At 46.9% G+C, this 20,433-nt stretch overlaps 1 protein-coding gene across 8 annotated transcripts in view; it reads left to right on the top strand.

The window, feature by feature from the left end:
• Positions 1 to 20,433, top strand: part of LOC135911500 (eye-specific diacylglycerol kinase-like) — a 481,563-nt gene that overhangs the window by 353,774 nt on the left and 107,356 nt on the right. The window contains exon 1 of one of the 8 annotated variants that reach the window (XM_070526839.1): positions 5,365 to 5,460. The exons of the other annotated variants lie outside the window; for them this stretch is intronic. Within the exon in view, the coding sequence (XP_070382940.1) occupies positions 5,399 to 5,460 (62 nt within the window). The 5' untranslated portion in view covers positions 5,365 to 5,398. Of the gene's footprint in view, positions 1 to 5,364; positions 5,461 to 20,433 lie in introns of those variants that run through there. 8 annotated transcript variants of the gene reach the window in all.

The raw sequence follows: 20,433 nt of genomic DNA, 5'->3' as shown, positions 1-20,433 counted from the left end.
TAGAGGTGGGTGTGTGTTAACATTTTTGAATATATGTAAATACTGTCGACTATCGAATAGTCAAATGCGAACGCTTATAAGCACCGCAGGAATATCTAATTCTATTTAATTATTAACAATGCCTGTACTGACGAGAGAAAAAACAGCGAGCGATCAGGGACAAGTGATCAGTTTTAAACGCAAAATCACTAATTCTCACCAATATAACTGCAGTCATAGCCTCTCGAAAATTTGAGAGCATTGATGGACACAAGCTTTCCAAGAAAGAATGACAGCTGTACGTGACTAGCTTTCCCAAAACGCTAATTATAAACGGTTGCCGAAATAAGATGAGAAGTCACGGATAAAAAAAGAACTAAAAACTTGCGGGCCATGGCCACATGCAAAAGGACCGGTTGCAAGAAATACATCACAGGTTGTAAGCTAGAAGGTAAAACTGCCGCATCACTGGACTGCCGAAGACACTAAAATTGGAGACCGCAGGCAGAAATCACAGGTTGTCATACAGGCGTCCCCCGTTAAATCGGAAGCAAAGCTTGCATTACCTATGCTGTTTCTGCATTGCTTGCAAAACATATGTCGCTGTCGAGCGTCTTATTTTTATTATTATTCCTTTTTTATTTTTTATTTGCCATAACTTGTTTAGCAGACGGAGAACAGTGAACAGGGAACGATAGGTTGTTGCGAAACATTTTGTTAGATTCCAGTATTCGCAAATGTTGAACAGTTCCTTTCAAGTACGAATACGAATAGCTGGTGTGTAGTATTCTATTCGCATTCGAAGCTTCGAGTATCCGCCCACCCCTACTCAAAAGACAAGATAACGCATGGCAGAGGTGGTGCATTCTTGGATTTAGGCGCAGGGTCGTTGTTTCAGAATGGTGTTTAACTGAGCTAGTTGATTCATAGCCAAAACGAGTTTAGAACAGCTTAACTAAAAAAAACAGAAAGTAACTTCCTGAGTTCTTTGTTGTTGCTGTTTCTAGTCGCGTCCTTGCTCATTTCATCAACCTGCTCTTTGTGCTCGCAAGAACGAAACTAAGATCGGACTCTAAGTAGATGTGCAGACGTGCAGATGTGCTCATGACTGAGCACGTCTAAGCAGACGTTCAAAACTAAGCAGACGTGCAAAACTAAGCAGACGTGTTCATGACTGAGCACGTCTAAGCAGACGTGCAAAACTAGGCAGACGTGCTCATGACTGAGCTGTCGCCTAACATTCGCATTGGGCCGTGTCTGGGGAGTCATGTGCGTTTCACATTATGTGAATGTCGGCTTCTCCGCATCTGTTTCAGAGGCCACTGCAGGCACTACACAATGTAGCGGTCGAATACAATGTAATGCGCATCTTAAAGAAGTAATTTATGAGAAGATATCGCCCTTATTCTGGGAGAAATCGAAGAAAGATGGCTTAAAACAAACGAAGAGCCTGCCGCGCGTCCTAGTCAAATAGTTCGGAGCCGGTGGAATCGCTGAAGTCTGGTGTTTATTTATTCATTTGCCATAAATTTTCTTTTTCTTATTTCTTATGTGCGTTTAAATCCTGACCAGATGAGGTGCCGTCCCGGACATAGGTGGCGTTTTTAACATTGTGGCCACGACGTGTTTCCTGCTTCGCAAGTACTTCCGGCGCATGCAGCCAGAAAAAGCGTAGCCTTATAGATTGGTTTGCCTTCTAGGAATTCTAAGCCTGCGAAAATATTTGTTTGTATAGCTTAGGTTGCCCTGTTTGAATGTGTCCTTTACTTCTTTTTCTTTCTTTTGCCTACTAAGCCAGCTGAAGTCATGCTACTACGATACGGCATCTCTTCACGTTAAGTTTAAGCCAGATGGGGTGCAACTGCCTAACCTCATTACTTAAAAACGTTTTGTGCGTAAACAAACAGGGACAAAGAAGAGGAGCAACACAAGGACGAGCGCTTTCCTGTTGCTCCTCTTCTTTGTTCAACTAGGCCGACTCGCAGTTATGCCTAACTTTATTTTTCAGCTCTCTCTGTGTTTCGATAGGCATAGGCTACCCGCTGTTTTATTCCGTGGCTTTCTTTTAGACTGTAATTTCTCATTCCTTTTCTAACCATGAACTGCAGCTTCAGAAAACCTGCAGCGGTTAGAAGACAAAAAAGGTATGGAGGAGAGGGGTTCATGAAATCATTTTTATGTCGTTTTCGTTTTTGTGTCATTGTTGGAGACGTCCGTTGCGATGTAAGCTCCCGAGTCCCTTAGTTTCCTACAGCAGCGACTGCGACTCGAATTCGATCCGTTGCCTAACCATGAAAGATAGGGTTGCGTGTCGCGTCGAAGTAACTTGTGTAAGTCGGACGTGACATGCCCCTGTGATTGGGAAGCGCGGTTCTTTGTTGATTCAGCGCAAACTTCCCAAAATATCGTCAGCGTTAAGCCACCAGTACCGGGTGCCACGGCAAAAAACGACACCAAGAAAAAGATGTATGTACAGAGCGACAAACAAAGCCAGGAATATAGACGATGTACCGTAGCTTGTTCTTAACGTCAGTTTTGTAGCAAGACCGAGCAAGACGCCTAGAAACGGACGACTCAACTCGTGGGATTAGGAGCAACGCAAGTCGAGAGGGAAAAAAAGTGTAAACACCGTTGGTGTCGTATTTACGGTTCTTTCTCGTTTTTCTTGCGTGTTCATCTGCAATAAAGCGACGAACAAGCAGTTTTCGTCTACAAGAAAGCATCCAAGCAAAAAGCCTTGTTCGTCTGCTTTGTCTTTTTTTATGCGTGGTCGTGTGATTTTCGCGAAACAGACGACAAATGTTTTCATCTCCACTGTACTTTGTCACCTGTCGCACGTACCACATTCGCCGTGAACCACATGCCACAGCAGACATTCTCCGCGATACTGTCACCATCCACCATTTTTTTTTCTTTTCTGCTGAGTATCTTTTTTTCTTTTCTTTACCCTTACTATTTTACTTTGAGCACGAATCCTCGTTCGTATTTTGTTATTTCTTTTAACTAGAGCTGGGAATTCGCGTTCTTACTTTTCCCGCTTTTCCACTCGGAACGTGTCTCAAGATTTGTCGCCGGGTATCTACCGTATGTGTGAGCTCCCCTTTCTTTATTACTCTCTCTCTCTCTCCAGCTGTCCTTTCGCGCCCAAAATTCAATTTGGCACTGTCCTAGTGGAGCTCCGGTTCCCCGGATTTTCTTCTCCTCTTGGTGTGACGAAGGAAAAAGAAATTTAAATACATTCATAAGTAGAGCGTGAACTTTTCTTCAACGTTCGGCTTCGACAAGCATCTGCCGGGCAATGTTTCATTACTCTTCACAACCTTCTCGCCGTTTCTTTTCTCTTGTTCAGCTTTAACTCCTGAGCGGGAGCAGACCTACGACAGGGAGGACAGGAGAATGATGGACTTGGTGTAGTTGAAGCGCACTGAGTAAGGAAGACCGACCCTTAGTTTAAGGAAAACGTTTTAGCTGGCAATCATTGGTATTGTCCTAAGGACCTGCTTTTCGCTGAAGACAAAGGCAAAGTGACAGAAAAGTACGCAGATGACTCAGGTACTTAGTAATGCAGAACTTACTCTCGCTCGTATTGTCTGCGTGTGTGTGAAAGAGGGAGAGAGAAAAAGTCGGCTTTCTTTTGTCTATGTGAATGTGTACGATAGTGTTCCTGCTAAATTGCTGGCTAATCTCAGCTCAATGTTCGCGCATGCGACTTTGCGTGATACTCCTATGCATGAAGATAAGTTTAGTACCACTTTTGCCGGCATTAGTTACCATTTTCGTCTAATATAAACCCGAAGTGCACGTCATCTGCGGCGACGCCATTCAAAACATGTCGATTTCACTGCAACGGAAGGATGGCGCCATCTACCACGGCTGCGGTGAACACCGTGTTTTCACCGTAGCCGTGACAATGGCGGATATTGCTGTCAATATTTTTCAAAATTATCTCGGAAGGGATTAGATAGAATATTAATCCAAGACATGTTGTAATACGCATGAGGAACTGTGTGGAAGTTGTTTGATCATATTCGTACCTGCACTTTTCGAGAAAGTTGATGCTAATTTGACTTCGAACGTTACGTCACCAAGGACGATAAAAGCCACCCAACAAATTTATTTCGAATACCGAGAGATCTTATAAGAGTACAGCATCCAGCACGAACATGTCAAACCAGCACTGAGTGTAACACTTTCACCTCTCTGTCTTTCACCTCTCAGTACTATCACCTTTCTGTCTAGGCAAAGAAAATAGATTGCTTTCTTTAATCAGCATTGATCGGGAGATGGTTACTTTTTCCACGTTCATGGATAAGTTGCTTTCATTATTTAAAAACTTTTTGTGCGCAAACAAACAGGGACAAAGTAGAGGAGCAACACAAGGACGAGCGCTTTTCGAAGAACTTCCTGCTTAAATACCCACAGATCTGTGCGATTTAGCCAAACAGAGCACGCCTATATCATATATAACATGTCGAAGAATTTCCTGCCTAAATACTCGCTCGTCCTTGTGTTGCTCCTCTTCTTTGTACCTGTATGTTTGAGCGCAAAAAAATTTTAAATAATGAATCTGTTCCAGCTAGGCCGACTCGCAGTGATGCTTAAGTTGCTTTCAGCACATAAACGTAGCATATAAACAAACAAATAGATTTTTCGAGTTCCTAACATGCCGGTCGGTAATAAGAACGGACTTAAATAGCCATAAAGTTGCTCAGCTGTTTTCTGGAATCAGTAGGATAGAGTACGCGTTAAGGTTCCAGCTCTTATGCCGGGAATTTTCAGATACGAAACTGCGCTTATCAAAAGCGATGCATGGGGCGTTGCAGGGTTGAAACTAAATTCGGCGTTTAACGTCAGGGAGCTCTAGAATGGGATGCGAGTCCAAAGCGATGGTCTCCGGGTTAATTTTGACTACCTAGGGTTATTTAACTTGCACCTAAAGCCTCATACACGAGCCATTTTTTTTTTCACTGCGCCCCCGTCGGTATGCAGCTGGTGCGGCTGGGTAATAAACCTGCGACCACGTGGTCGGCAAGCAAGACCCCATGTATAGCCAATGAACTACCTGACCATACAGCGGGTCCACATAGTTATTTTCTTTCATATTCTTCTTTTATTATTCGCAATATCCGTGCACATCTTCTGACGTCGAATTTGCAACTTCGTGAGTAAGTATGCAGTGTATTATTATGCAAGTACGTTTCTATCATTCAGCTCGTCGTTCACCTCGTGCTATTCACTTTTTTCAGCTGCCGATATATTCCTCATCCCGCGCCGCATCGGGCACCAGGTGGGAGGCGAACGTGACTAAGCGGGATTTGAAATATTCCATTACGGGCCTCATTTCCCATTCCCTACGAGGATCAGTGTGGATGGGGCAACGCGGAATTCTGTGGCGTATGGGCGGGTAACGTCATCGTCAATGCGGATCCCGTCCCCGAATTATTCAGCTGGGAGCTGCAAGTCCCAATCGGAAACCTCCCGGTACGTTGGACGCGCTCATACTTTCTTTTTTCTCCTAGAGGAATGATTAAGGATGGAAGCCAGGAGGATGAAGACGGAATATTTCTTTATTCATTATTATTCAACGTGATAATGAGAATAATCTACCGGTTAATAATTTATTTAACTTGCCCAGGAACAACGCTGAGGCTTGAGCTAATGCAGCTCCGCGAAGAGAGAAAAAGAAAAGATAGGTAGAAATGTAAAGCAAATACAACAAAAGTTATGGGATTAACAAAATAGACAAAAAGCCAAAAACAAAACCAACTGCATAAACAGGTACGTTTCCTACCGCTTGAACGGTAACACACATAGTGCCCATAGACAAATGGGTTGCTATAAGCAGTCATTATCTGCGGCCCTATTTCTATCCACTCGCTGCGTCAAAACTGTTTCTGTGTTGTATTCCCTCCATTCTCTTAGTGCTAAGAGCATTTTAATAGAAGATCAGCATGGCGTTGTGTCAGGGTGATTCACAACAGCGAACTTTGTCACAAATGTGACCTCTGCTTCCAGTGTGGTACATAACAGTTCATTAACATACCAGTTAATTAGATGTTCTCTATACTTGGTCCTAAGTGAAGCATTTGATGCAGTTTGCCATGAGCTCCTCCTTACAAAGCTCTAGCAAATGGGCGTACATTTTTGCATCACTGCCCCGGTATCTAAATACCTAAGCAATGGATCGCGTTTTGTCGGCATTAATGGAAAGAGATCTGTTAACTATGTGAAGTCACTAGCAGAGTTCTTCATGGATCCGTTATTCGCTCTCTTTACTTGGTACTGCTGATACTGCTTGCTCCAATGGAGCCTCACTCTCCAAGAGTACAACTTCTCCGTTAGATATAAGAAGGGAAAGTTGCATAGCAATGCGGATGGATTAAGCAGGCTAATTTGAATTCTGCGTTTGAGGGTCCCGCCTAAATTTTAGGGTTACTAGTGTTAATTTTTTTTAAGCCAAGATCTCCTCTCATTTAGCAGGATTCCCTCCATGATTGCTAAATTTGTCAGCACGAAATTGCTTCAGAAATTGGCATAGCGAAATGCAGCATTTTTTTGTTTCCTCACTTATATATTTTTTTTGAAGCCTAGCGGGTCTAAAGTGAGAGCCAATGCACGTCATCTCTGCGCAGAGCCGTGTTGTGGGGTTCATTTTGCAGTTGCCTGTCCTTGATGGATGTTTTGGGGTGGTGACATCAATACACAAGTGGTCGCTGCGAGCCAAGACATCAATCCCCCCCTGACCACCAGCCGTTCTCTTCCTGCCTAGCGGTTGTCAGCGCTAGACAGTCGAGATTTTTCGGGCCATGGAGGCGCTGTTAAGAATGGTGCAATGCAAGATTGCCACCCAGTTACGACTGGGGAAAGCAACATCTCGGGAGCATCGCCGCGAACTTCTAGCCACAGCGTGACTGAAACGACTTTGTGTCGGGGAACAAGACGCGCATCCCCCACTCTCCGTCGCTTCAGCTAGGATGCGTTCGATGAAGCGGGTATTGTGCTGAAACCACCGCCATCCTCTAGCCTCATCGCCGTTGTGACGGAATGAGTTCGGCGGGCGAACTATTGTGCCCAAACTCCCCAGCGCGGACCTGATCCGCTACGCTTGCGCGAGCTGCCGCGGGAATGGCGTTTTTTGTTGCTTCCCACGCGCCGACCGGGACGCAGGACAACGAGCTACCCAGAATGGCTCCGAGCTACCCGGAACGGCTCCCCTCTGACGTCGGTTCCGGACATTCGCCCGTGGGTGCCATTGTGTGTGTAAACTGTCCTGCGGGGCGGCGGCGAGTTTACAATGAGTAAACGAACGTTCGCGTCACCGTGTATCGCGGGAGGACCGAGTGTTTAAAAACTGCTGTGGTGCGAATGCTCGACACACTTTTCTTAAGCAGTCATGTTGGACTAACACACTTCTCTTGAGCAGTCATGTTGGACTGGCACTCTTTCTCAAACAGTCATGTTAGACTGATATAAATATTGTAAAGAAACCCATATTCCTCGTTCTCGATGAGAAGCAGTTCTTCCCTTCATCAACGTCCTCAGCGTGGATAAGTTGGACGACGGCATGGGCCAGCTACCTTCGAATTCATGCCGGACTCCAATCTTGACAACGGATCACGAGCCATGGCACTGAGCCCCCAATCCTGACAAGACAACGAGCAAGAACTGAATCCACACAAGCGTGTCAACGCTACTAATAGTACAAAAACCTGTTTTAAATGAAGAAATTAAATTATGGGGTCTTACGTGGAAAAACCACGATCTGATTATGAGGCACGCCGTAATGTGGGGATCCGGAAATTTGGACCACCTGGGGTTCTTTAACGTGCACCTAAGTCTAAGTACACGAGTGTTTTCGTATTTTGCTCCCATCGAAATACGGCCGCAGTGGCCGGGATTCGATCACGCGCCCTCGTGCTTAGCAGCTCACACCATAGCCACTAAGCAACAAGGTGGTGAAATCCTGTTTTGCAGCTCTTTATATACTCCGTACTAGCAAAACTGCGCTAAAAGATAAGCGACGGCGCTATTTTAGTGCGTCAGTGTTGCATATATGTCGGGATTTGAGCGCTTCTTAAGGAAAAATTTGTCAGAAAGTCTCAGAAATCACTTGAGGTATGGCGGAGGATATCCAAGATAGCTAAGACGGTCCATCGGATTCTCCATGTTTTTACGTTACATTTAACTGCTGGTTACTACGTTCACAACCTCATGTCTTAATTGTGAAATGTCCGCCTGAAACCTGAATGGCCGAAGTTGCTCCCTTTCATAATCACTGCGCCTGAGCAATGCCGCAGCTGCCCCCGTATTGTTGTATGCCCTTCTTTTGGTATCTCTTCCCGACACGGCAGTACCAGCTGGAGCTGATCCGCAGAGTTATGCTTCGTAGCTTGCTAAGCTTGCCAGGCAAATCACAATGCGCAGCCCCTCTTGCAGAAGCTCGCCCCTGCAATTTTTCATGCTGCAACGCGGCCTTCTTCACGTCGACTGGCTGGCCCATGCCGCGGACGCAAAGGCTCTTCGAACTCGCCTGGAGAGCCGATCTACCTACCGCATGAGTAGTCTGTGCAAACTGTAGACGTTGATCATCGGCCCTGTCTTCTGCTTCAGCCATTCAGCTACCCCCGCTGCATGAGGTGCATTCAGCGGTGTCCACAGCCCCGGAAGGCCATTCTAAGCGACGTGTCTCCCACCTGCGCTCTGCATCTGGCTGCCACCTCCAAACTCCAGGAAGAACAGGCAGGAAGGATTCACTCCTTCACCAACGGCTCCGTCCCGGCAGGTTCCGGCTCGGTCACGGCTTCATGCACAGCTCCGGCACTCCAAACGGCAGTCACGCGCCGTGGTCCCTTCGCCGCGAGTTCAACCACTGCAGAATCGGCTGGTCTGCATCTGGCTGCAGACCGACTCGCCAAGGATCCTCCTGCCCGACCAGTTGCAGTGCTGCATGACTCACGTGCTGCGCCTTGCTGGCCCTCAAGAAACCTTGTAGGCCGTCTTCAGCACAACACTCCTGGCAGCAAAACTACGTGTCCTCCAGGCCAGCGGCATCTAAATCTCCCTCCACTGGATTCCCTCCCTTGTAGGGATACCAGACAATGAGGAAGTAGACGCACTTGCCAAACGGGCTCACAAGTCCTGGCCGCTAGCACCGACTGAGCAGGACCTCCTTCCTTGCTTGCGCAGACTGCGGGACAGATGAAGCACTGGAGCACTTCCTGTATCACTTCCCAGCGCACGCAACGCATCGAGCAAAACTCGCCGCTACGCCCGCTAGCAGGGCCTCGCGACCTCCACCATCGTGGATCTGATTTTTCCCACCCGCCGCCAAATCCACGTCTTCAAGGCCGTCCTCGACTTCCTGGAGGACACGTTGCTGTCCAGCGGACTTTAGGGGTCTGCTGCCGCCCACTGCCTGCCCCGATACGGGACGCCATCTTCCCCATCTAATCCTTCCCTCATGCCTCTATCCTCTTCCCTCTCCCCACATACATTGAGCTGTGCTCCAATTAGGGCTCTAGAATTGTGTGTCTCTTCTTCACCTTCAACCTTAACCCTTCCCTAATGTCTTAGCGCTTGGAGTGCACTTGTAAGGTGTGCAGTGTCCACGTATGCCTTATGATCTCGGAGTCGTCACATTTGTTGTTGTGACAGAAAATGTACGAACGTTCATGCCGTTGCCCGGCTGTCTCAGGCGCGACGACGCATGCATCGTGGAATTTACGTGCCGTGTGGTAGGGGAGACGTGACCTGCTACCAATGTAGAGGAGGAGGAAAGGGACTGTAAAACAAGAAGAAAACTGCGGTAACTGTCTCACACACTGGTGGACTCCTCAACTGTGATGCTGGAGGAGGGGAATGAAGAAAAAAAGAGAAAGAGTAGACGGAGAATCAGTCTTCCTACCTGCCCATTGTTGAAGGTCACGTGATCAGCTGAAGTTCGGAGGCCTGGAACAGTGGAATGAGGGGAGCGGCAGCACGGAACGCTCGCCTTCGAACAGGCACGCGCGCTTCCCTCTGGCGGCGTTCCTCGTTCCAACAGAATTGTGACACAGCGGTGGCGGTCATTGAATGAACTCTGTTCATGTATGCCCTTGGTCGCGCCATGCACCAGGCGTGGTTGGTTAGTAAGCGAATGCTCCCTGTAAATGATACACGCTACTTAATATATACTCTTGATAACTAGCTATTGCCGTCAATGTTTAGATATGTGGGTGAGACTGCGAACATTTTTGCTCAGTCTGCTCAGAAAGAATGAGATAAATAAAAGGACTATTACGGCACATGAACGGTTTCACCAAAAAAACGTCCACCGAAAGCCTGAACGAAGCACACGACGGCTTTGAGGGAACCCTTTTCCCGGACCTCCTACACTCGTCGCTTGATCCACGTGACCACCGATCTCTCTCCGAGTGTCGACACGAGCGTCGAGAGAATCTGTAACGCCAGACAGCGTGTCTGTGAGAAAAACTCGTCGGGGTCCTTGCAAGGCGTTTCGAAAAACCGCACGCCTCTCGGAGATGTTTCGCAATGTCTACCCCGCTCCCCCGTCATTCGCACGTTGAATATTAAACGACCTCTTTCTCCGAGGAGCCGACGTCAAGCGAAACGTTATGGAATTCTTGCTTGTCCGCGTGCGTTTTACCCTTCACGGAATAAATGGTGACCGAAATCCGACGTCTGTGACGTGTTTCCGGCTCACGCAATCGCTTCAGCCGCACGCAACCAGCAAAAGCGTAGCCTTCAAGATCTGCATTTGTTTATCGAGAGGGCGTCATCACGGGGCCATGGATTTGGACGCCCCATTTGCCGGGTCGCCGCAGACGTTGATGTCAGTAACGGCGGCGGTATCGCGACATCTTGTCACCCTTTGTTGAGCAAGTACGCTACAGAGAAGCTTTTGTGTCACATGGGTGTTCTCGCCAAAGCCAAATGAAAATTAAATAAAGAACTGCGTGTTAATGATGACGTGGCTGCCAAGGTTTTACGCGAGCATCTTAGTAGAATGCGGTTGGTAAACAATAGGAGTTGTCCGCCTTCTCTGGTTAGGTTCTACGCGAAAAGATGGCGCCACGAGCGCAGCTGCCCACATCTACATGTCCTGTAAGTCACTATTTGTTGGAGGCACAAATAGGGACAAGCTAGCCTGTCCTAAAGCATATTGCAGTTTGCGCTATACCGATACAGATTTACTGCAGTGGGATGATTACTTGCGATGATGATGATGATAATGATGATGATGATGATGATAATGATGATGGTGGTGGTGGTGGTGGTGGTGGTGGCGGTGGTGGTGGTGGTGGTGGTGGCATTGCCACCACCATTACCGCCAAAACGGGACGGTGACGGATAGTCATCTAGCCTCCTTGAGGTACTGAGGTATGCTACATACGCTCTTCATTGTAGCATTCCTGTATACATCTCTAATCTTCTCTTCTCCAACGCTTCTGTATCTACCTTGTGCCGCTACCTATGCCTGTAAGGGATACGGTCGTATCAATCTCTTCCCTGCTTTCTTTTTTCACCAATACGCTAAGCGTCTCTTGCTTATCTTGATGGCGCCACAGTGATGGCAGCGCCATTGTGACGCTTTCTTCAACTACAAGTTAGAAACATTTTTGTGTTGTTTCACTGCTCTCGAAGAATGGGAAAAAAAAAGAAGAAAGTGACACTCTCTATATCCTAACGAATGCTGCTGCCAATGCCTCTGCGCCAGCAGACAGGCACACCAATTATAGTTTTGTGTGCTCTGGCTGATGTCACCGTCGCAAGACGGCGCCACTGGCGCTGCTCCACCCGCCTGTGTCACCGGCGTTTTCGGTATTACGCAAATTTTACTATTGAATTAAAGAGCGAAGAAAACTCCAGCCAATATTTATCTTAATTTTATAACACGGTGTTTCACAGCCCGACCGGCTCCTTCATCAGCGAGATGGCGTGAGGCTTAGCAGTGCTCATGTGTGTTTCTTTTTTTTATTTATGCTTTGACTGGCGCACAGATACCTTTCGCAGTCCTTGAGAGTAAATAGCGGGAAGTGTTCGTAACGAACGATTGACTTTACGTGACGTCAGTGGATATGCCGGGATCCCAAAAGGAGACACCGCCGCAGTCGGTTATATTTTCTCTCCAAGAAAACGGGTTTTAAAAGTAAAAGAAATTTTGGTTGGAGTTTGTTCTTTAATTCAGTTGTCCCCAACCAGCTAGACATCTGTCCAATGTTTACTTTTCAAACTTTAGTACGCTTAAGAAAAAGATAAAACTATCTTAAACAGCTGCTTCAACGGTCTTCACTCTACTACATACATCGCAGACGTGGCTTAGTACGTTTAAGAAAAGGATAAAACCATATTAAACAGCTCCTTCAGCGGTCTCCTCTTTCTACTACATGCATCGCAGACCACAGATCTTCTTTCTTTTCAGAATTGTCATTCTCGTGGTACACCAGATATGATTGTGCTTTCATTTGGTTCTCAGTAACAAGCTCATCAGTTGATCTAATGGCCTGTTGTTAACTACATTACGTGCATAAAATAACGTAAGCAACATTTTTTTTGCCGCACAGGAAGATGTCCATTTTATTTTTTTTTCAATAAAATTCGGAACATTCAATTTTCGATGCTATACTGGAAGGTCATTTCTCTAGAACATTCATACTCGATTCAAATTTTAAAATTCGCTATCCAAATGCCACTACATTAAGGGCCAAATCCGCCATGGGTCATACAACATGTGCCGGGAGCGCACTTTCAGAATTCCGCTTATCTCACGTGATCCGACTCGTTTATCCGAGCAAGAGGCGACACGCTGTAATAATTAATTCTTCTTTTTTCCACAGCCTTCCAAAAAAGGCTCATGAAATAAATAAAATGCCGCGAACACGAGAACAAAAACTGCAAATGTGGACCAGCGCTACTTTCCCGCTAAATTTTATCTCTGAAATGATCGTGGATCGTGGTCCCATATTAGAGTGAGAGAAATTTATTTACAGGAAGGCAGAAAGGTCGGCCTGAGCTATAAGGCCTGCTATTTCTATAGCAATTATATGGACACTCCAGGTGCATTTTTGCTGTCGGCGTGATGTCCTGTATGAACACCAAGGGCGATAACACCGTCGCCGCGTACCGTATGCTGTATGTGCGAGTGAAAGCGTGCGAGATAATCCGACGATCGCGGCTGCAATCTCGAGCGCGCAACGGAGGAAAGCTGGGAGGAAGCGCGCCGTCTTCCGTCGCGCGAAAGGCCGTGGGGGGGTTGTACGGCGTTGTTCACCGGCAGCAACTGCGTATTTCGCGACTCCGCGCAATGGGCACCGACGGTCGCGGCTGCAATCTTGCGCGTGCAAGGGAGGAAGGCTGAGAGGAAACGCGCCGTCTTCTGTCGCGCGAAAGGCCGTGGGGGGATGTACGGCGTTGCTTGCCGGCGGCAACTGTGTATTTCGCGACTACGCGCAATGGGAACCGACGATCGCGGCTGCAATCTTGCGCGTGCAAGGGAGGAAGGCTGAGAGGAAACGCGCCGTCTTCTGTCGCGCGAAATGCCGTGGGGGGGATGTACGGCGTTGCTTGCCGGCGGCAACTGTGTATTTCGCGACTACGCGCAATGGGAACCGACGATCGCGGCTGCAATCTTGCGCGCGCAAGGGAGGAACGCTGAGCGGAAACGCGCCGTCTTCCGTCGCGCGAAAGGCCGTGGGGGGTTGTACGTTGTTCACCGGCAGCAACTGCGTATTTCGCGACTGCGCGCAATGGAAACCGACGATCGCGGCTCTATCTCGCGTGCGCCAGGGCGGAAAGCGGGGAGGTGGCGCGGAAGGGAGGTGTAGGATCGCATTATACTCCGGCAGCAACTGTGTACGATCGCGCGCGCTCTATCTTGAAAGCGATCTGCAGACGGCTTATACATTTGTGCGCGCTGTGTACTCTCCGCTCAGTTTGCGTTGAAGCGATAGACAGCACGAAGGTAATTTCGCTCGCTGCTGCTGCCGCGCTTCCTCACGCTAGCATTTTGTCACACCAGAGTTTGATGTGTTCATGGTTGCCTGTGCGCGCTGGCGCCACGCTTGCTAATTTAGTTAGTAAGCGAATGCTTCCAAGTTTATACGGCCACTAAAACTGCTACTATCTTCGTATAGCTGTCTCCTAATTTGCTATCACAATCGTTGCTTCGCCTTTCGGGCGAAGCAACGAAACTGCGATATTTTTTTTTTATCGGCAGCCCAGCACGCGAGCAAACATTAATAGACCGAATTCACGTGCTGGTTGACCCGGCCAGGTGGCACTCCCTCAATAGCCTTCGCCCTACTGCATGGTATTACCTGAAATTTGTGGCCTGTGCTTGTTTGTTCAGTGGGGAGTGCCAAGCTTTCTCACAAGCATGGGTTTCTAAAAGCGGAACACCGTTTCTCGCGAGTAATGAGGACTTAGGACGCAGAAATATTATTTTCAGTGCACTTCGTAACGCATTTCCGATGCATTGAGCATGGAATGCATGGGAACTGTTATACTTTTTTGTCTCCTAAGCTGGTGCCTATCGTTTGAAAGTGTCTAGCTTTGAGTATGCTTATCATGAGAGTGTTTGCCTTTGAACGGGTTGCCAGCTTTAACAATTTCTTGTAGTTATCTTTGATCTGAGCCATCAGATGGCCATCGTAAAAGAAAATGAAATTAGCTTGTGGTATATAAAGGAAATAACTGCAGTTCCAATTAAGAATTTGATTATTTATTGGTGAATTCACTGACTGATCGATTGTCTTATTGATGAAAAATTCTGTAAAAGATTATTTGATAGATGGATACTCCGGCTGATTTACTCATTTATTAGCAATTGTCTGGCAAACTGAATGATTAGTTAATTGATTGGTGTATGGATTGGTTGACTCGTTCAACCTCTCGTTGATTGACTAATTGATGGATTGGTTGGTTAGGTGATTTAATCATTTATTGATTCATTGATTGGTGAATGGAATGACTGATTAATGGATCAAGTGATTGATTAGGCGATTTCGTTCTCTCTTGCTTGCTCATTGTTATTCTCAAAGATGTGCTCGAAATGACGTCACACCGTCGCTCCATGACGCGCACACAGCATTCCAGGTTCGCCCGCAAAACCGAAGTCATTTAGAAATTTCCGTTTTATAAGAACCCCTCCACACGCTTTGAGATTTCGCAACTTGCAAAAAAAAAAGAAATTTATGTCTTTCGCTATCGAATCCAATGCGCCGTGCGCCACGTTTTGTAAGCGCGCGCCACCATAAATTTCACAAACGATGCAGTGGGCGTCTTTAATTGGATCGGCGTGGGTTTCGTGACCTGAGAGCCCAGGCGGACTTTTTTGTTTCCGGTCAAAGTAATGTAAGGGAGAAGCGCCCGGTCGGAATCTTTTTCGGCTCGCCCACACGCAGAAAAGAAAAGAAAAAAAACACTCGCTTTGGCGGTTCTCGAACATCTGCTGCATTTCGTCCGCATTGCCGTACGCAGCTCGCATATATGGTGGGGGCTGTGATGGCTATTCCCAATTCGATTAGGATTTCGGCTGCATTCGCACTCTAAGGGCTGCGAACGCTGAGTAGAGGCGTGTTTTTGCCCTGTAACAAATTGGATTCCGTGTTACGAAATGTTCCGATGAGACCTGCTGCCCGTTGTTTTTTTTTTACCTGCGTTGTGATCTGCACAGCGTTCTTTCGGGGATCATGCATCGCACGGTTTCCGGACAGTGCATTGCGTTTCACGGGCTTTTTGATTGGATTACATATTCCACTGCATTGCCACGGTGAGACGGGCCCGTGTCTGTAACACCAGAGAATTGGGACGAATGGAGTCAACAAATAGAGAAACGGAGAGATATGTTTTTTTTTTTCAGAACAAGGTATGAAAAACAAGAACAAAAAAAGACAGATGAGAAGGTTACCAAGAGAGCCGGAGCGAGTGTCACAACATAGCGACGTCCTGCTGCCACGTGACCACCTCCTGCGTCTTGACGTCACGATTCAGTGTCACCTGCCGGAAGTCGAAACCTAAACTGGGCCTAGGAAAGCTATTTAGGGTGCTCCGAGGCTGGGAAAGTATCTTATTCCGGGGCTTCGAAGCATGTAGGATCATCGGATTCAGTCGTCGAGATGGTCCTACGAGAAGAATGCGTCGCTTTCTGTGGTGCCAGAAGAAAACCTCTCGCATTGGTGTTGTCTATATCGCACCCCCAGCAGGGAGGCGGCAGCAGTGAATACAGGACAAGGGGGAGAGAAGGTGGAGGAGCCGTAATTACGTCATGGCCGCCATGTCTAGGGCACAACTCAGTAGGGGAAACAAAACGGTTGCGCCGCCTGTCAGTATTAAGTTCAAGTATAGGCTACCAAGAGGGTATAACTCGTCAAATTCAGAAACACACTGTGTTTGTTGTGCGCATCAACTGCGAAGATAAGGTACCGCCGAAGGTCGGGCGATGGCCGCGGGCTAAAAACTATAGCTTCTTAGGTGAAGCCACTGTTCCCCGCTCTTAAACGTATCGTCTTCCATTCATACCCGAGCCTGGTCGTCCCAATATAACGAGGTATTCTGCCTTTACACGAAAAACAGCGCGCACCCCTTTGTTTCGCCCTCACAGAGAGACGGCGCTAGCGTTCCGTTGCTCAAGCCCTACTTCCTGGAAATTCAACTTTTGTTTTTTTCGTCCAGCACCGCCGTAGGCGATGTGCACTTCTCAGTTATTCTCGATGAAATATGCCACTAATGCGCGTACACGTTGTATTAAACCGAATTCGCCGCGTAGTACACCAACCTCTCTGCGAAATTTGAATGCAAACGAGCGGCCCGTTCGATCCGAAAAGTCATTTGTACTTAGCGCTCCTATACGCGTCGCCACATTCGGTGCAGTTATGAGGTCCGTTCGATTCTCCTGCGTAATTAGGAACCAGTTCGCGGCGGTTCGCGAGACGTTCAGAAATTGTGCAGCTCGATCTCTGCGGTGCAGACAAAGCGCGACCCTTGAAACGAATGCCAAGGTTGCGACGCGGTGCAGGCGTTTATGTTTTGTCCGACTAATATGCAAGGATGGCATTTAGTAAAGCGATGAAGGGGGCTAGTTGGTGAACGTTCATGGCTATATTGCGCTCAGTTTTACACAGACGATGTTAAGGAAGGACAGGACGTGGACGGACGTAGCGCAACGTGGACGACGTAGCGGACGTGGACGGACGTAGCGCGACGTAGCGCTACGTCCGTCCACGTCCTGTCCTTCCTTAACATCGTCTGTGTAAAACTGAGCGCAATATAACCATGAATGCAAGGATGGCGCAAGTTTGGGAGGTCCTCAACAACTGGTATGATATAGGCTTCCGAGGCGTAAGTACTCCCGCGCTTGTGGCTCTTATTTCTGTGCATAATGAATGCACTACACGGACCTGGTGAACCGTTTGCTGCTTCGTTCCTACAAGAACTCATTGCGGGTCTTCGTTTTGTTAATCCAGCAGCTTATTGTTGGCGGGAGATGGGCGAAATGCTTGTTGCCGATATTTCGAATAACATCGCGACGAATGAATTGAGCCTCGCTCTGCATAATGGGATACGGCGCGTGATTAGGAAGCAACACACACGACTGCATGGCAGAACTGCCTGGTTATATATAGAGAAGAAAAAAAAACACAGTATTACCCGTGACTACACCTTCCCAATAATTCCATATGGACGTATTATGTGTCCTATATGAGGACCCGTATGGCTTCCTTCATTTCTTTTTTATTTGTGGGATCTGCCACATATGTAGTTAATATCTTTTTGTTCATATTTTACTGAGTATAGTTGTCATAAATAATACGATTTTATTGAATATGTAGGTCATGGAACATGCATATTTTTATTAGGTTCTACCAAATGATTTCGTTTATGTTTTACTGACTGGGCCGGTGAAAGAAAGACTGAATGAATCAACGAATGAATCAATCAGTGAGTCAAATGAGCACGTGAACGACCAAGTGAGAGCGATGGAGTCTCAAGGTATATATTTTTTTTTCTCTTTTCTTTGCGTGTGTGTGCATGTGTGTTTGTGCCTTGGTTGGGGGCCCCAGCGATGGGCCATTGCGGTAAGTCCCTGCGTGACAATACAGCTATCGAATTAATTAGCCAATAAATGGCCGCCTGAGCTGGTGACACAAATAGTGCCTGTGCCAGTGAGCGAGGCAGTTAGTGAGTTAAATAACGAATGGGTTGGCAAGTTAGTCAGCACGAGCGACCCGATAGAACCCAGCGTCCCCTGCGTGGCAGAACGGCTATTGAATTCTTCAATGAAGACTTGGTTGAATGAGCTGGCGAAAAAAAAAAGAGTGAATGTATCCAGGAGTGAATCAACTAGTGAGTCAGAGCGATTGCGCAATTAATTAAGACCGAGCGACCGATAGCGCCGAAACCAGTGAGTGAGCAGCCATCCTTGATTCAGAGCCGCAACAACGGCAGCCTCCTGGCAAGAAATCACAAAGCACTCTTTCTGGAAACTTCCAGTTGTATCACACGCGCATGACACGCCGGTCACGTGACAGGAGGGTCGAACCGGTTGAAATCGTGAGGCCACGCCTGGCCTTGCTATTCGAGGAGCCCCACTCGAGAAGGGGGAAAAAAAAGCGAACAGCGGTCTCCCAAGGTCACCGTTATGGACGTCGCGATAAGGTCGAGAAACGGAGCCTCCTAGAGGCGCGAGGTTTCGCAGGCCTGTAATCCCTGGATAATTTATTACGCGAAGCGATATAAAAGCGGTGCTACGAGAGACGGCAAAAAATATATTGTTATGGCTTCCCTAGGTTCCAGGCACTGGACACTGTGTTGTGAAACTTTGCACGGGCGCCGAAGAGGCCCGACTGGAGAGTGTTTCAACTTCAATCTCGATATTGGCCGCCTTAATAACGCCCCGTGTCTACTTCAACGGACTCCTATGTTTCTTTTGAGGATCCTTTTTTTCTTTTAGTTATAGTCATCGTGGCGCCTTATTATTTGCTTTGCTCGCCTTGCAAATGAATTGAATGCCTTCCTATCTCTCTCACCTTTCTATCTCCCCTTTCCACTTCCTCAGCGATAGCTAATATATATATATATATATATATATATATATATATATATATATATATATATATATATATATATATATATATATATATCCTAAGGCCGCAAGTAGAGAGAACACAAAGGGCTCGGCTCTGTTTCCACCACATGAACTCAACGTGTCCGTACAGCTTTGGTTAGAACTTGCGGAGAATAGATGATTGCATCCCCGCGTATTGCATTACAGCTGTAAAAAGCCTGTAGCCCTCCACACTTTGTCACTTTGTTTATACCTGGGACGTTGCGCCAGACTCGCCCCTGTAAATTGTTAGCAAGTTGCGAAAGCGCCTTTCGCATTCCATCTCAGCGAGTTCTGACGTAACCACCCCAGCCGGTTACTGTGAACTTTGCGGGCAAAAAAAGAAGGGGTGGGGGGCGGCAGAGAGAAATGAAGAACAGAAAGCCACTGTACAACTATCAAGGTGGCAAAAAATCAGGCAGAGTAAAATTGCTACTCGGAACATAAAGAATAAAATATTGCGCACATTCTTAAAGAGCTAGGTAACTGGGTTACCTGCCAGTTCGGGGTGACAGTGGCATTTGCTGCACACGGCGATATGTATTTTACATTGCAATGCAAGTTGCAATGTGAGCAAGTTGCAATCTGCTCAACTTGCATACATTGCAAGTTGAGCAGATTGTGAGCGAGATTTTGGCACGCTATTACGATTCCTGTTACTTGCTTCTTGTGAACAGAAAGCTTTATGGAGCAATTATTGTATGTGTAGTCACACGCGCAGACAATAGCATCTGAAGCAGCTGTGGTGCGTAAAACTCTGTACAGAGCACTGGTTCTAAGCACGTCAACAGTCAGTCAACCATCATCACACCCGAAAAAACTGTAACAAAGTCAACGCGTACTAGGTATACTGACCACACTCAGTGTCAGGCAAGGAGCCGTTGTTTCTGGAATAGAAGCTTCTGTGTGCAATGTAATATAACTTACACCCAGAAAAGTGAATAAGGGCTTAAATGTATATGTAACTCACACTTCTGGGCACCCTCCTTGTTTGTAGAGGTGTGAGCTTTGGACAGATTTACACCCTCATTCACATTGTTCAGTTTTGTACCTCAAGTTCAGAAGTAAACTACTGATTGGTGAAGACTGTCATACACAAGTTTATGGAATTTGGAAATTTTTACTTTTGAAATTCTCCGCCTTACCTGATAGGATTGATTGATCGATTGATTGATTGGTTGATTGATTGCACGTATGAAGCAGCGCAATTTATAGCACATGTTGGTGCAGGTATACTTGTGCGCAAAGCACAACTTAACGGTATCAAAACAGATCATCATGTCACATATAACTTTTCACAATTGCTCATCAAATACCTGCACGTGTTGGTTGGTTAACTATTTATTGTTTAT

Source organism: Dermacentor albipictus, chromosome 10, assembly GCF_038994185.2.
Source record: "Dermacentor albipictus isolate Rhodes 1998 colony chromosome 10, USDA_Dalb.pri_finalv2, whole genome shotgun sequence".
NCBI classification, from domain to species: domain Eukaryota; kingdom Metazoa; phylum Arthropoda; class Arachnida; order Ixodida; family Ixodidae; genus Dermacentor; species Dermacentor albipictus.
The sequence above is the reverse complement of the archived record's forward strand: the minus strand, read 5'-3'. Positions and strand labels throughout refer to the sequence as shown.